This window comes from Triticum aestivum, chromosome 7A (assembly GCF_018294505.1).
Source record: "Triticum aestivum cultivar Chinese Spring chromosome 7A, IWGSC CS RefSeq v2.1, whole genome shotgun sequence".
Lineage (NCBI taxonomy): Eukaryota > Viridiplantae > Streptophyta > Magnoliopsida > Poales > Poaceae > Triticum > Triticum aestivum.
Window position 1 is genome coordinate 580,379,296 of NC_057812.1, and position 17,210 is coordinate 580,396,505.

The 17,210-nt window shown below is 43.9% G+C and overlaps 1 protein-coding gene across 12 annotated transcripts; it reads left to right on the forward strand.

Annotated features, from left to right (window-relative positions):
* The first annotated feature begins 744 nt into the window (after positions 1 to 744).
* LOC123148410 (sodium/hydrogen exchanger 8) lies at positions 745 to 16,851 on the forward strand. 12 transcript variants are annotated; one of them, XM_044567826.1, is made up of 23 exons: positions 746 to 995; positions 3,294 to 3,528; positions 3,652 to 3,740; positions 3,857 to 3,948; positions 4,616 to 4,693; positions 4,768 to 4,925; positions 5,519 to 5,620; positions 5,699 to 5,816; positions 6,621 to 6,673; positions 6,755 to 6,820; positions 9,046 to 9,090; positions 9,253 to 9,308; positions 11,460 to 11,644; positions 11,770 to 11,820; positions 11,900 to 12,007; positions 12,479 to 12,704; positions 12,884 to 13,186; positions 13,628 to 13,725; positions 14,205 to 14,336; positions 14,446 to 14,664; positions 14,816 to 15,022; positions 15,866 to 16,124; positions 16,248 to 16,851. In XM_044567826.1, the coding sequence occupies exons 2-23, from the start codon at positions 3,323 to 3,325 to the stop codon at positions 16,517 to 16,519; spliced, it is 3,123 nt and encodes a 1,040-aa protein (XP_044423761.1). In that variant the 5' UTR covers positions 746 to 995; positions 3,294 to 3,322; the 3' UTR covers positions 16,520 to 16,851. The 12 variants fall into 12 exon arrangements, with proteins under 12 accessions (XP_044423766.1, XP_044423761.1, XP_044423763.1 ...); XM_044567828.1 differs by having other exon boundaries at positions 3,690 to 3,740; XM_044567831.1 differs by lacking the exon at positions 14,816 to 15,022 and having other exon boundaries at positions 745 to 995.
* The last annotated feature ends 359 nt before the right edge of the window (positions 16,852 to 17,210 follow it).

Consider the following 17,210-nt stretch of genomic DNA (forward strand, 5'->3'; position numbering starts at 1 on the left):
CACATAAATTGAGTGTGGGGCCATGGACACCTGGATTCAGAGAAGGGGCACGACAGAGCGGCTCCTCCCCAACTTTTCGGATAGCTTTTAAACTAAGGCCAAGCCCCTCGCCGGAGACCAACTCCGACGAGGTCTCACCAGCTGCAGAAGCAGCAAAGGAATCCTTACTATTACTAACAACAGGAGGGAGAACCCCGAATCTAACCCAAAATCCTGAAGATGCGATTGAGAAGTCTGATCATGACAAGCCTGAATCCCACGATGGCGCAAACGAAAATCCCGCAAACGGGCCTTAAGAATCGAATTAGCACGAAGGTGCAAACCTAACTCACCAGGCCAAGGCGGGGGATCGATGGGTCGTCGCTGCGTCTGAACCAGTCGGGGCAGCCGATCTACTGGCGGCGTGGGGGCCAAACGGTCCCCGGTGGGATGAACTCCGGCGGAATGTTGGCGATTCCCTCCCACGATGGTGGCCTGATGTTGAGCCACATTTTTCTATGTGCAAAAGATGTTATATTGTTTCTAAGTTTTTTTCTGAGAAATTATAGGGTTTCCTTTTTTTTGGAGGAGAATTATTGCCTGTATAGTGTATACCATGGGAAATTAGAGAAGGGCCGGAGGAAAAAAGAAAAGCCCAACAAAACAATGCCTTAGGTGCCCTACTCGTCCTGACCCATCCACTAGCCCAACAAACTGCCTCAAAAAAAAAAAAAAAAACTAGCCCAACAAACAACGCAGTAACGCACGGACAGCCTGCGTGCCACTGCCTCCCGAATCACGACTCCACCGCTCCCAATCTCGCCTGCTCGCCGCCTGCCGCGCCGCCAGACGCCAAGGAGCCGCCCTGCCGGCCCCACTCGCCGGGCGCCACCTCGCCCGCCCCGCCCCTGCCAGCCGGTGCCCGCCTCCCAATCCGCACTCGGCAGCAACCCTGCCCGGCGGCCGGCGGTGTGCAGCGTGCAGGCGTGTAGCTGCTGCGGCCAGCCGGATTTGAGGTAAGTTTTCCACTGCCCATTCCCCGATTTCTGGTTGGCTAATCACTTATTCATCCTCTGTTTCTATAATTTTATATTGATGGATTATGATAGTGCTAACCAGCCTGCCACGTACATGAGCACATATGCGGATATGCCACATATACATAATTTGCTGTGTCCATCTTCGAATTGTTTAGTATCCAATCCCACGATTCCTGATTTCATGGACGGAGTCCTGTTTGTTTGCAGTCGAATGTTGTTCTTCCGGGTTTTACTTGAAAATTGTTCAGACGACTGTATGCCATAGCTAGCTGGGATGGATGGATGGCGCAACGGAGCATAGCATAGTGTTCTTTTTGAAAAGTAAAAAGTGGTCGAGTAAACCTGTTTTTATTTTCTTCGAAACTAGTGCGCTCTTCCTCCGCGTGTAGAAAAGGAAGAAATAAATCAATCAAATTACGAGAAGCCTCTGAATCAACTCTGTACAGGATCAATAGAATAGGAAAGGCAAAATACTCATCCAAGGTCACTTGCAACACTCACATTGTCTGTGAGATTCAGAGGCCGTGAGTTTGTGAGGCTGCATGTTTTTCCTCCACCAACAGCCTTTTTCTTTGTAGCAACTCTCTTCAGAAGAAACGCCTTTATTCTGTGCATCCGTATTCGTCTCCTCATCAGCATCCTTGCCTTCTCTGGACCGCTCCTTCTCAGCTGTTGGCATAGCTTTTCTGTCTCTGCACTCTGTATCCCTTATTCTCCCTTGGTGGGTTCTTTTGGATGAACGCAATGAACTTGCCACTCCTGTCAACACCTGAGCGGAAGCCATGTGTGGTGCATTCCAAAGGATATGAATCTGTTCTTCGAGACGAGGACCTCGGTCACAGTTCTGCCATAACCATAACACTCGACATGCCACAAAGCTTCTAAATATAGGCCGATATGCCTGTCATATCGGCATTGGTTAGGATATCCTCCCAGAAATATAGTCCTCACAGATATCGACGATATATTAGCCGATGTGGGTGTTATTTGGCTTGAAATCCCGACGTGGGTACACACCACAGTGAAACATAGCCCATAGCCTAGTGTTTCTGCATGGTCCCACTTGTGTGTAATTTGATGCGCACAAGCTCACCAACAAATCCTGCCGGTAATTTGATATGGACTTACAAAATTTCCCCCATGGGTTACACACACCTCTGATGATTGGCTCACTCGGAAAGCTGTGCCTAGACCGCCGTCTTATCCAGAACCACCGTTCTAGGGTTAATGAGGCCATCATATTCTTCCATAAGCAACGCCTGATTTGTGAAGAACCATGGTCCCATGATCATCGCCTTGTTCCAGTTGCCTAGGCAATCAAACTGGACTGAATAAATTCTCCTCGACATGTCTCCAGATCACTTTGTCGGGTTCCACGCCGAGCTCATATCCACGAACAGCGTGCTAGTGCTAAACCCTCGCGTAGTATGTACCTTAGCAATTGCTATCCACTTGGCTTTCTCGACGGGTCTGTGATCTCATCTTCACATACGAACTTTTCGACACCTTCTTCATGCAGATGTAGCCAACCAAGCAGTTCTTCGGCCGGATCCTTAACCGATCCGCTCGACTCGCCTTTATGTTTCATGCTCTCTGCCACTCAGAGTGATCACGCCAACTACAGTAACCCCAGCAATTCCATGGAGAGCCCACCATCATACTTGAAGTAGTGGCATATCAGATTAGATCCATCCATGTACAGGAAACAAGCATATCAGATTATCTATACACCAATGTTTTGGAATGCCATCTTGTTAGGTAATTACGAAATGATATAATTTGAAATTCATGACATGCTTCAAAGTTTGGAATCTCTGAAGAAGTCTTAACTCGGACATATTTGAGTAACCCTTCAGTGCATATCATTGTTGACTTGGGATACTTTTGTAATTTCATGTATACCGATGTGACCTAGTTGTCCAATTTGTTATGCGGAATTGCGTCGCTCTTTCTATTTCTTGGACTACTACATGAAAATAGATGCTCAAATCCCGAGAAACTATAACAGTCCTAGCTTTCTTCAGCCGTCTACATATTGAATTATGCAGGGGTTGGGTTGTGTAAGGATGATTTTTCCATGAACTCCTATAAATATTGAATTGCCTTTGTGTGTTGTAATATTATGCGATGGCGATTGCTTAGAAAATTGGCAGCATTGTCACGTGTTTTTTTGGAGGCAAATTTGTACTTGAATTGTTGTCAACCCAGTATTTCTAAATTAACCTCACCCCTACACATTTAAAAAGTTCATTTTATCTTATGTCCAATTTGCAGTGACAAAGAGCAATTGTGCTCCCAGGAATATGGCACTTCTTCTGGAAGCAGTACTGACAGTATATCGAGTCTGCTTCCTCCCTTCCGATGGCGACCGCTGCCGTGCCCGACGACGCCGTGCTCTTTGCCGGCGTGTCCCTCGTGCTGGGCGCCGCCTGCCGCCACCTCCTCGACGGCACGCGCGTCCCCTACACCATCGCCCTCCTTGTCCTCGGTGTCGCCCTAGGGTCATTAGGTCTGTTTTACCCCCCCCCCCCCCCCCCCCCGGGGAAAAGTTAAATGGGAGTAATAAGTTTCTGATTCTCCTTAGAAAGAGAGTAATTCGTGGTTCCATTCCTTTGCTGCACGACGGACTCAGTCTGACAGTTTGGTTTGTAAATACTGTTCAACATCCAGAGTACGGGACAAAAGACGGTCTAGGCAAACTTGGAGTTGGCATGCGTATCTGTGAGTGAGTTTGCCATGGATGTATTATTTTGAAGACTGGAACAACACAGTACTTGAGAATTAGTTTATTCATCTTCTGAATTAACCGCTTGCTGATTGTGCTTCAAAAATTGCAGGGGCTAACATAAATCCTGATCTTCTCCTGGCTGCTTTCCTTCCGGCCCTTTTGTTTGAGAGTGCCTTCTCAATGGAAGCACACCAGATAAAGGTATCTTTCCAAGTCTGCCTATCTACGCTGAAATCTGAGTTGCTTAATTAAAACCTGAGTGATCTTTATTCAGTTATGATTACTATTTCTTGCCAAGCAGTAAATAGTAGTAAAAAAGAAAGGAAACTAGACGGCGATCAGAGAATAAAACTAAGGAACACCATACAACATCAGGGCCGGAGGACAGGCACCCCAGGCCTGCTGCTCATACCTTGGTCCAAACTGAAGTTTTACTCTGGATGATGTGAGCACAGATAACACGAGTTCCTCTGTGGTTGAACACATGGCAGTTTATTTCTTTCGATCCCTCCCAGAGCGAGATCTGCATCGGGTACAAAAGGCAGCTCTTTAGAACAGAGGAAACGATCAAACCAACATCAAGAAAACTTCACAGGCCAAACTAATTCTCTGCTCAGCTAATATCATTGATCATCCATAATATTTTTCCATCCAGTTAGTCACATATGCTCATGTGTGATAAAACCATGGCCTCAATGCAAACCACCTTCAGTTCCTATTGTTCTCTGTTAGCACACATATTTGGTTTCTTCAGTATTGGTGCTTATGTTGATTTACTCCCCTGCCAATTTTCTGTTGTGATATTAGCACTGGGGTGCATATGTCTTTGTTCTGTGTCTACTAATATATTAAAATGCTTATTTTGTAGAAATGCATGGCGCAGATGCTCTTACTTGCTGGTCCTGGTGTACTAATGTCAACATTTTTGCTTGGCACTGCTCTCAAGGTGTGTACCTATGTTTAAAACGACATATACCACTGGCTTTAATACTTTGATACTAGCTAGTCCATTTTCTCTAGCTTACTTCTCCATATGATTGGAACTGGGAAACATCATTGTTGCTTGGTGGTCTGCTTAGTGCCACTGATCCTGTGGCCGTGGTTGCAGTTCTAAAAGAGCTTGGAACAAGTAAAAAGCTCAGTACGATTATTGAGGGAGAATCCTTGATGAACGATGGGTATGCCTTTTTTCAATCTAAACATGTTTTTCTGTTTTCATGTCAATTTTGTTGGAGCAACTCCGATTATGAGAAGAAAGATACAACCTGTGACTCAAATATATAGGTTACAAGTTTTTTTTCTCTCCGAATGTTCGACTGGTCCACTCTCTGGTTGGAAAAATGCTCATTAGTAGTTGTACTTAAAACTAAAATTCGAAGTATTAGTTGTAGCAGTACAGTTGTTCCTGAGACTTGACACACATGTTTATGGCAAAGGCTCTGGAGATTACAGTGTACAAGTTAATCCGTGCCTCCTTCAATGAGGGAAGACTTCACGCATGACAATACTAAATCCAAGGCTGTTTTCCTTTTCCAATCTAAGGGATTATGAAGATTAAAACAAGATTTACTTAACTTAACTATGGCCTGAATATCTGATCTTTGTATCTGCACATACTTCTGTTAAGGTATCCATCAACTAATGTGTGGGGTAGGGAAAGCTTAAATAAATGAAAATAACTTTTGGATGTTGTAAAATTGCATTGTGCACCAATATAATATTTTTGTGTTTGAACCGCAATTCCCGCTAAATGGACACACACTTTCTACAGGGTTTCTGTTGTTGTCTATCAGTTATTCTTACAAATGGTGCTCGGAAGAAGCTTCAATACAGGGTCTATATTGATGTTCTTATCGGAAGTTTCACTTGGAGCGTATGTAGAATGATTTTTCAATCAATGCCAAATATGCCTACCATGCTTCTAATACTAATTGGTATCTTCTTTGACCAGTGTTGCTCTGGGCCTTGCATTTGCAATCATATCTTTACTATGGCTTGGCTTTACTTTCAATGATACAATCTTGGAGATGACGCTAACTCTTGCTGTCAGCTATATTGCTTTCTATACTGTAAGATAATGAACATATTCAAGCTCTCGTACTCCTGCTTTTTCTTTTGAAGGGCACGATTGGTTCAGTTTATTGAAATAGTTCACAACAAATGGAAGGAGTCTTAGCATCAGTCCTAGAATCATGTTTCTCCTTTTGCAATATTGCTTTTGATGCTATTTTACTTGTAATCTGAGGTAACTTCTTGATATGCATATGGCAAAGTACCTACCTGATTTAGATATCTAGAATCTGAAGAGAGTGACTGTTTTCATCCCAATGATAAAGAAGATATTCAAGCTCTCATACTCATTTTATAAGGCTATGATTTGTTCAGTTTCTTGAAATAGTCCACAACAAACTGAATGAGTTGTGAGTCTTAGTACCAGCCCTAGAATTATCTTTTGTGCTAGCTCATTTAGCAAATTGCTCATGAGTCGTGATGCTTTTTTAGTGGTAATCTAAGGCAAGTTCCAGATATGCATGTACAATGTTGAAGTATATGTGGATTGCCCAACCTTCTTCATCAGTTCGGACTTTTGGTTCTATTGGTTGGGTGCATTAAACTTAATATGAATTCAGAACCAAGAGGTCTTGGGTTCAAGCCTCTGCTTTTTCAATTTAAATTTAAAATTTGCTTGCCCTCTTTCTGTCCATGTTTAAGATTGCCCAACCTTCTCCATCAGTTCGGATTTTTGGTTGTACTGGTTGTTCTTTGTCATGCTTTCTCCAGATTTTTTTTCACCTATGAGTTCTGATATAGAAGCCACCAGTTATTTAGTCTTTTGGTGGGTGTTTTCTTTAGCTAATATTGTTCACTATCAGGTGCAAGATGCACTGAAGTACTCTGGTATTTTGACCGTCACAGCTTTGGGAATGTTAGTAAAACTTGTCTTCACATCCGATTGGCATATCCTTTAATCTCGTTCCTCCAGTGTTAACTTTGCCATGTCTGGCAGGTTCTATGCAGCTTTTGCAAAAACTACTTTTAAGGGCGACAATCGCCGAAGTTTGCATGATTTCTGGTATTGTTCTAGCAACATATATCCTTTCATATTATTTTTATATTATCAGCAAGATCAAGATTCTGAACAGTGATCATGGTATTCCTGGTCCCATAGGCTAACTTGTTCACTGTTCCTCATGTGGTCTGTCAGTTCCATAATGCTGGTCATGCTTTTTTTTTTCTGTCAGCATAACCTATACTTTCAGTAGATTTTGGTAAATTTATGTCCTTGCATTAGGATACCAGTTGCCAAGTTTGTTCATGCCCAGTATATAGTTACTTGTCCACTTCTATTTTTTCCCTCGCAAAGACACAAACACACCCGATTTAATATTTTGTCTTCTAAATGACCATCATCGTCGTCATCATCGTCATCGTCCTGATTCCTGAAGTAGCCTTAGTAGAATTTTAGAGTTTGTAACTGGCAACAAAGTGAGAGTAAAGATTACACCAAATTTTACTGTACTACCAAACTACTCCCTCTGTTCCTAAATATTTGTCTTTTTAGAGATTTCAAATGGACTACCACATACGGATGTATATAGACATATTTTAGAGTGTAGATTCACTCATTTTGCTCCGTATGTGGTCACTTGTTGAAATCTCTAGAAAGACAAATACTCCCTCCGTTCAAAAATAGATGACCCAACTTTGTAAGTTGAGTCATCTATTTTGGAACGGAGGGAGTATTTAGGAACGGAGGGAGTAGTAATCTGTGCACGTGGTAGGAATGTTTTGTCATATTCCATCCCTGAGCTCTCAATCCTGGGGTCGTAATATGCATACACTTTGGGTGTCGAGCAACGCGCGTCGGTACCCCATAGATGACTGAGTTGACACAGATTTACCCAAGGTTCAGGCTCCTGTATAGGTCATATCCTCGCCGGATGGCGATCTCCATGCTTGGCTCCTCAAAAGAACAGGGTCGTGTTGCTTGAGGTTTGAATTGAATTGTCCTCCTACATATGCGTCTTTTCGTCAGGGTTTGATCCTCTCCGGGTTTGTCTCATAGATGGCACCATCCTTAGTCGGCTTATACGCTGGATCCTTCAGGGTAAGTCCTTCCCTAGTACAATGGGTATTGGGTATGGTCTTGTAGAAGACCCCTTAGGCCTTGTGTACGAGCAGGTCATCTTATGTAAGTACGCTTTCTCTCGTGCGCTCGTGACACCCTGATATGTCTCAAGTAGCGTTGAGACGATTTTTGGAGTGGCCTGATCTTTCACCGCACGCACACACAGTAGCAATGAGTTCGCCAGCAAGAACGAACAGCAGTAGATGATAGACTATGCTTGTAAACGTGTAGTAGCTAGATGAAGAAAATATAGTGGAAAGAAGTAGCACCGTGGCGTAGTACTACTACAGCTAGATTAGATGGATGGATTATGCTAATGATGATCAGCGGCAACGGCGGGGACGGAGCGATTAACAGATGGAGCAGAGAACAAAAGTACTAGATGAGATGAAAAATAGAGATGATTCGACCCTTGCTGATCAAGAACCGAACTGAAGCTTGTGTCCTGACGATCAACGCCGACGAAACACCATGCAAATATCAAACCCTAATAAGGGACGCAGGAGCACAGATAAGGCGCATCCATTAGATGCAATTTCTGAGTATTTTTACTTCCAACTAAAACCTAACTTTTACATGGCCATATGGCCTTTATTTATAGGCACACGCAGGCACCTAGGCTAAGCCCGTAACTAACAGAATCACAAACCGGACTCAACAAGGAAAAAAAAATATAAAGCATCCAACTAGGATATGGCTGGGACAAAACTAAAAACTAGGAGACTTTGACCTTCACGTAAGCTTGCTTTCCTGATTAGAGTTGTACAAGTAGTTGCATGGAGTTCTAAAACAAGGCTCCACTTCATCTGAAGGAATTAGCTCAATAGGCATCTCACCAATACTTGGACCCCTGAATAAAATGTCTTGTTTTTGACTTCCTTGGATATTTCGTGAGCAAGGCATGGAGCCTAATATACCTCTTTGATTTGTTGAATGCAACACCTTCCTTTGACGTAAAGCAGGCACAATATATTTTGATGTATTATCCTCACTATCAGAGTCTCGTTTCGAAGGTATCTTATTTAGCACCAATGGTGAAACAACAATATTACCTAGGGTGACCGCATCACACCCTGAGGAGACGCAATGACACACTCAAAAATTATGTATGTTCTCATATTTTCTGAGATTGCCTATTTGTATCTTACTGCTGTTTTATTTGTATTCAGGGAAATAGTTGCTTACATTGCGAACACACTTATTTTCATACTGAGGTATCAACATTTGTCCAACTTCCAATTTTTTTGATTTTTTTCAGATCTTCTATTTTTCCTAGCTAAACACCCAAACCAGACTATGCTTGCATTTATTTAGTTGATAGTTCACTTTATATTGACACCATTATGATGTTTCTTACATGTGTGTATTACCCTCAGTGGGGTTATTATTGCAGATGGCGTGCTAAGACATAATGTCCATTTTGAGAGGCACGGTAATATCTTCACTTATATTTGTCTACTGTTTGTTTTCATGCAAAACTGCAAAACAAGCATGTCTACTTCATTTTAATTTCTCCTTGTTCATTGCCAACTGAACCTTTCTTTCGTTTATTATAAAGCATGTTGTTCGTAGTTTTCATCATGCAGCACCGTTTCATGCCTGTGTTGGTTCAGTGAGTGCTTTATTTTTACATCATGGTAACAAGTTGTTGACATAGTTATTGGGCTAAATCCTCTTATAACACACTTCTGTGTCATGCTTATCGGTTTTACCGGGGATCATCAGCTCAATTATGAATGCTGCAACTGCAGCCAACAGATTATGTGGACAAACACTTGGCATCTCAGTTAGTCAATAGTTCTGCTGAGATATGTTGTTTTAACCACCCATCTTTGGGGCAGCACAATTGGTATTTGCTGTCATTGCATTTTTCTTTTCTTGACCTTGAAAAATATGAATCATGTTTGTCAGTAGAATTACAGTTTGATCATATTTGCAAGTGCTTAAAACAACTTCTGTGCACTATACTTTTTGTTCTAATCCATCTTCATGCTGTTGAACCAGAAATACGTATACATGTCTAACTACTGCTCCTAGTCTCTAGGTTGGGGCCTATCCTGTACCCCCCCCCCCTTTTCTCCTCCTATACCGAAAAAGGCTTTCGCCCTGCTTTACATATAAAGCAACTACCACCAACAGCTCGATACAAACTCACACCACCCCAACACATGCACACACCCAAGGCGGATACACCAGCGCTGAGCGCAGCGACACCACCCCTACCACTACAAGAGCTACCAGGGTTCTCCGCCGTTAACACGCCAACACGAAGAGATGAAGCTGCATATGACGACCCGTGCGCTCCAAAGCAGTGCCTTCAGGAAGGATACGACGCCAGAGCGCCACCATTGCCTGATCCAAGGATGAGGGTTTCCCCTGGAGCAACACGTCAGACAATGAGGACTGTGGCGATGCCTTCAAGAAGGGAACGAACATCGCCACCGCCAGCCTGCCCGAAGACGAAACAAATTTTCACCCCGGCCCACACTCATCGCCCCCGACATAGACATAGATACGGACGCCGCACGTCCGCCGCCGATTGTCACACCGCCACGCCGCCCACACGGCTATGGCCACCGGGCAGCACCTGAGCACGGGCTCCGCCCACGAGCCCCACGTTCCCACCACCAGAGCCGTCACCTCGGCATCCAAGACCACCCCACCCACATCAACATGGACCATCGACGATCTTGCCGGAAAAGCAGGCCCTTTTGGTAAGACTGGGGCCCCGCTGGCTGGAGCAGGGCAGGGGGAGGCCACCAGCAGCTGCCGGCCACGCCACAGCCGCCGCGCCATTTCTCTAACCGGGGTTAGGTCGCCATCGCCACCCCTGGCAACAGAAACACCCATAGGCACCCCTGCCACTGAGGCCAGCCAAAGACGAGAAGCGCTGAGCCGCCATGCTCCACCCGTTGGACGGGTCGCCAACCGCAGAACTGAACGCCCCATGAATCAGAAGGAGGGGGTCAAACCACCGCCACTGCGCCGCCACCCCGACCAGCCGAGGGGGGCCCGGTCAGGGCAGCCGCTCGCAGCCCTAGCCACCCGCGGCCTGCGCCGCCGTGAGGTTAGATCTGGAAGAGCCGCCGCCGCCACCGCCGTCCCCAACCTCTGGTCTGCACCAGCACCACCTGCTGCAGCCACGGCAGCGGCGGCCACCTGGAGCAAGATCTGACCGCGCCGGACCAAGCCGCCGCCATCTCAGGCAACGCAGGCACGCCACCCACCTAACCGCCCGCCGGGCCGCCGTGGAGCCCGGCCGCAGCGCCACGTACGGGCCCGGGGTGCCGGCCTGCGCCAACATCGCCCGAGCGGGAAGAGACAGGGCCCCGCCGCCGCCAGCGACGGCAGGGCTTTGCCCGGCCGCGCTCCCGGGCGATGGCGAGGGGGAGGAAGGGAGAGGGAGGGGGCGGCGGTGAGGGTTAGGGTTGGCCTCCGGATTGCCTCGCGGGAGGTGACGTGGAGGTGAGTTGGTCTCTTCCTTACCAATTCCTCGCTTTTTCTCCTCCTATATGTAGCATGTTATACAATCATCGGGGAATTCAGTAAACCTACTCATTCCGTTTATCGCTTGCTCTTTCAGGCACTTCATGGGGGTTTCTTCTTCTGCTCTATTTCTATGTACAAATGGCACGGGCTGCAGTTGTCGGTGCTCTGTATCTTTTGTTGCGCTACTTTGGGTATGGTTTGGACTTAAAAGAAGCCATAATTATTGTTTGGTCTGGGCTGCGAGGTGCTGTTTCCCTATCATTAGCGCTGTCTGTTAAAGTAAGTTATATTCATGCACCACTTGACCATCTCATTTGTCTCTTATTATCACTATATTAGTCTACTTTTGTTCAAAAAATTAATCTATGATAATAATTTGAGGTTACTGGGTTACTTTTTACCAGCGTGCTAGTGATACAGCTCAACCTTTTCTGAAACCAGAAGTCGGAACAATGGTAGGTTAGTTTTTCCTGACAAAATACAAAATCAGAAAATTTAATTTGAGCAAGGCTTATTTTATCCATCTTTTTGTAGTTTGTGTTCTTCACTGGCGGCATCGTGTTTCTGACACTAATATTGAATGGTTCTACCACACAATTTTTGTTGCACGCACTTGGTATGGACAACCTGTCAGTAACAAAGGTTAGCTTTACAAATTACAAGTTTCATCTGTGGTTTTTTTTAACCTTGGAGTTAAAGAATTTGCTTTTCTGTGTGCTAATAAGAAATCTTTTGACTCCTCTTTCATTTCCCTTAGATTAATTAGTAAATAGGAAGATTATATGGTGTGATTGTTACACATATTTTATTTCTGTGCCTATGAGTTCAGGGTTGGTGGATTAGCATCTTACATAACCATGGCATAAAAATGATTAATTTCTCTTTCAGTTGAACCTATTTGTAAGTCCAAAAGGTGTTCTGAGCCTTGCTTGCTATTTAGTTAGACCTCTTCATCCAGCAACTCCAAGGAGTACGTTTTGTGTGACTGATACCTTGTTGCTTCCAGAAATATTAGTACTTTATCGTTTCACATGTGATTGATGATATGTATGTAGTATAGTAATGTTCTGCTCAGGCTCGGCATAAAATTATATTCTGATTACTGGTGCACAGCTTCGCATGTTGAATTATACTAGACATGAAATTCTAAACAATACATTAGAAGCTTTTGGTGATCTCAAAGATGATGAGGAGCTTGGTCCTGCTGACTGGGTTACAGTTAAGAAATATATCACAGGCTTGAGTAACTTGGAAGATGAACATGCACATCCACATGATGACAATCATGATCACGTACATACCATGAATTTAAAGGATGGTCGAGTGCGTCTTTTGAATGGTAGGCACCCCCCCCCCACCCCCAGTTTGTTTGCTTTTCTGTTTTTGCCCCTAAATAGTTGGCTTTATATTTCGTCCATAATTCTATCTTGTCTCCGTATTTTATGGAGATGTTTAGTTTCATACTAAATGCAATCAGTTAACAAAGATTTTTTTCCTTTTTGTAAATATTGCTTTCAGGTGTGCAAGCCAGTTACTGGGCAATGCTTGACCAGGGACAGATAACTCAAGCTACAGCAAATATTTTGATGCGATCAGTTGATGAAGCTATGGATCTTGTTTCTAGCCGACCATTATGCGATTGGAACAGTTTGCAGTCCAGTGTCCATTTCCCAAGTTACTATAGGTTCCTTTCTGCAAGCATGTTACCACAAAGTTTTATCACATACTTCACAGTACAAAGATTGGAGTCAGGATGTTACATCTGTGCTGCATTTCTTCGTGCTCATAGAACTGCAAGGAGACAACTACAAGATTTTCTTGGTAAAATCTTGGAAAACTTTTAGAATGCTTTTATGTGCTTGTTATTTACCATTTCTTTGTGCTACCAATTCCAGACCTTAGTACTCAATCCATGGATCGGAGGGAGTGCATGAATATTGGTCACAATACGTGGTGCATATGCCAGATGTTATGCGTAGGTGTTCGTCGCTATAGTCGCCAGTCTATCTTTCTGTAGAATCAATCAGCTACAGACCCTATTTTTTAAGATACGTGGAAAGTAGTATGGTGCAGATGGACGCATGGCTCCAACCATTTAGCTTATTAAGGTTGAACTATGTAAAGCCTTTCTAAAGTCATCGTCCTCAAAAGTTTTAAATCCTTCTATTTTCTCCTCTGACCCCATTTTTTAAGGTACGTGGAGTTCAACTTGCACATATGATCCTAGTTACTTACCAATGTTCCGTATACTTCTTTCATCAGGTGATAGTGAGATTGCAAAAATTGTTATTGATGAAAGTAATGCTGGGGGAGAGGAAGCTAGGAAGTTCTTGGAAGAAGTTGGCTGTACATTCCCTCAGGTTTGTGCTTACAATGTGCATTTATCTGTTGACTTAACTAATATGGAGCCTTCAGCCTCCAGCACAATAGTTCGACAGTTCACTCAACAACCCATTATCTTTTGCAAAACTCAAGAAAGCACCATCTCAACTGAACTGGAACTCTAGTTTGATCTGTAGAGAATTTCCATGTGCTTGTATGGCATCGCTGGGGTGAGTGGATGTAAATGGTTAGCTTTAGAGTTTGGAAATGATTTTGTTAGTTTTATTTTCCAGAATTATTTTGTTTCCTGCAAAATTCATGTGAAATTGTTCCAGAACTCTACATTCGAGACAGGCCCTACTTTTATAGAACTTTGGAATACTTCATTTCATTGTCATACAACAATTCGGCACTAGTGATGAAAAACCTCATTGTATGAATAAACAAGGCAGTCTCCCATTGTTGAATCTGAGAGTTCATTATTGCCTAGATTCTGAAGGTGTTTCCACATTTTCAGCTTCTTTGTGTGCTAAAGACTCGACAAGTAACATATGCTGTATTGACACACTTGAGTGAGAATGTTCAAAACCTATGGAAGACTGGGTTACTGGAAGAAAAAGAAATGGCACATCTGGATGATGCTTGGCAGGTAGTGGAGTGTTTGACTTGTCTTTTGCTTCGAAAATTAATTGCCAAAGTGGTTTCAGTTCAAAAGTTGCAACCAATATGCTTATTCATGTAAGTTAATCACTTGTCAGACAGACCTGAAGAAGCTTAAGAGGAATCCACAATTAGTGAAAATGCCAAGAGTTGGCGATCTTTTAGGCACTCATCCATTAGTCGGCATGCTGCCTGCTGCTGTGCGTGCTCCTTTGTTAAGCAATACAAAAGAAAAAGTAAAAGGGCATGGTGCAGCCCTATATATGGAAGGCTCAAGAGCAACTGGTATATGGATTGTTTCGATCGGAGCAGTAAAGGTATGTTTCTGCTTAAGACTGCTCTAAACTGTACTGTATTTTGTTGGAGTATATACCTAACACATTTTTTACGAATTTACTGTTCACCCTGGGAGCATGTGCTTTTGGCAGCCGTTTCGCCGCCCCCTAAGTTATCCCCTTTTTTTGACAGTGGAGAAGTCAGAGGCTAAGCAGCAGGCATTCTTTGCACCCAATTTTCCCACATGGAAGCACTTTGGGTCTATACGAGGTGCTAACAGGAAAGTCTTGTCTCTGTGACATGATTACAGATTCTCTCGTGCGCTGTTTCTTTATTGAAGCTGAAAAGATAGATCAATTGCGTTGGTCAGATCCTTCTGTTGAGGCTTTTCTGTGGCAGGTGTGCTTTAACTTTACTGTTTGCTTGTGTACCTATTAAATCCAGTGATTCTTGTACATGTACTGCAGCTGTGCAATTAGTTTTTTTTCTTCTGAACTCTACGAGGGCATAGAAGCAGATGTTTTTCTGGATTTTACTTAATATCACCACGTAGCGTAACTGCTGGCTACCAGTTGAAGAACCAGAACCTTGCAGATGAGAAGCTCTTTCTTTTTTAACCAAGTCTGAGTATAATTGTTTCTTGTTTCTACCCAATCTCAAATTTGAAAGAGTTCAAAATTTTGAAAATTTCTAAAAAGTGGAACCCAGCTAATTTCCCCTCCACATGTTCACAAGAAAAACAGAAATGTTGAGATTGCATTTCTTCTGTTTCTGCCCTCAAAGCAAAAATAAAAACACTAGAGATACTACAACATAATACTTTGATTTTTCTGCTTTCCCTTGATTGTTACATTAAGGCCTTGTTCGGTTAAGCCACTCCCCAAGTGGATTGGAGTGGAATGGAGGGGATTTGGGGGGAACCGAACAAGGCCTAAAGGGAAATGGCCCCTAGACGCCTTGTCGTGTCACCTTGTCTCAAATGATTTATGTATTTCTGTAACATTCTTGTGGCCGACAATTCATTTATAGCACGTCCCCATTTTGGTGTGAAACTATGCACGCGTCACAGCTTGCCTTGGGCTTCCATCCTCTGTTCACCAAAATCGGTTACTTCGGATGTGACAATGTGTTTCCTCTGCCTTGCGCCTAACAATCTATATCGTTTTTTTGGGGGGGGGGGGGGGGGGGGGGGGGGGGGATCTAATCCGCTAGTCCTTAATCATACATACATGGAAATTGCAGGAAAGTGCTGCAGTCATTGCTAAGCTCTTGATCCCACGTGTGTTCGAGAAAATGACAATGCAAGAGACGCGGCTTCTCGTCAGCACAGGATCTACTATGAACTTGTACACCAAGGGTGAAGACATCATGCTCGAGCATAATTACATCGGCATCTTACTAGAAGGAACTTTGAAGGCGGAGAACCAAAACAGCATCTTACCTCCAGGAGTGCTGCTGCCATCAAACATGGACCTGGAGTTACTTGGTCTGGAGTCTTCAGGTGCTGTACATCATCCATCAAGAAGTGAATCATTGAAAATGGAAATCTATAGCCCTACTCGTACGATTTCTAGTTATATCTACTGATTGATGTTGACACTGATGCTTTCCTGTTTACCTACAGCTATGAACCGTATGGACAGTTGCTACTCAGCAGACAGCTATCAGGTGGAAGCCCAAGCTAGAGTTCTCATCTTCGAAGTAGGGAGGCTGTTCACGGAGGCCAATGGGCAGAGGAACCAGCCGGGTGGTAGCTTCTCTGCTGAAGCCTTGCAGCTCAGCGTGGAAGAATCCACTGGAGAAGAACAAGTCATCATTACCGTCGACTCTCCGAACAAGCTGCCCTTGGGTGATTCATCAGCTGGCTCATCATCTGGCGTGACGCGAGGCAGCTGATGGGATCTTGTGCGAATATAGTAGCGTGCTTGATGGAGTAGCAATCATGAAATTGACCTCTCTTTTTGAGAAACTTGGCTTTATTACTTGCTGGTGTAACTAAATCGCCGGTAACCATAAATAGAGTGTACAAAGTTGGGTATTGTCATCATGCCATTTGACGTCGCTGGGTGTCATACAAGCAACGTAATTACAGATAAGAGATGCTGAAGGTGATAGTCATGAAATTAGCTTTATGGACCGAAATAGGATTTGGGACGCTCTCAGTTTTGTTTAAAAGAGCGCGTCGCTGCAACCATTCAATCACGTTATATTCAGCTTTTTTTGCTACATTGGCCAAGAGTTGGTGTTCACAGATGTCAAGTCTATTGGGGCATCTCCAGCCGTTGGCCCCCCCAGGACGCATAAAAATCGCCCCCTGTGGGCGAGCCGGCGATGCACTCGGCGCTGGGGGCGGGTTTGTGTCCAGTCGTCGCCCCCTGGCGCCGAAATTGGCTCACTTTGCAGCCCAATTTCGGCGAATAAACGGCCCATATGGGCGAGAATAGGCCCATATTCGGCGTGGTTTCGCCGTGTCTCGGCGTTCAATTATCAACACAATTATTTCTTATCACATATTTCATCACAGAAAAATCAAATACTTCAACAAAATACTACAACAACAAATAATTCAATACAAATTATATTGTTC

Bases quoted from the DNA above. Each gene is read 5' to 3' on its own strand.
- LOC123148410 (XM_044567826.1), top strand. From the start codon at position 3,323: ATGGCACTTCTTCTGGAAGCAGTACTGACAGTATATCGAGTCTGCTTC. The intron at 3,741-3,856 runs GTGAGTGAGTTT...CAAAAATTGCAG, and splicing joins TGGAGTTGGCATGCGTATCT to GGGCTAACATAAATCCTGAT. The intron at 13,187-13,627 runs GTAAAATCTTGG...TTCTTTCATCAG, and splicing joins ACAACTACAAGATTTTCTTG to GTGATAGTGAGATTGCAAAA.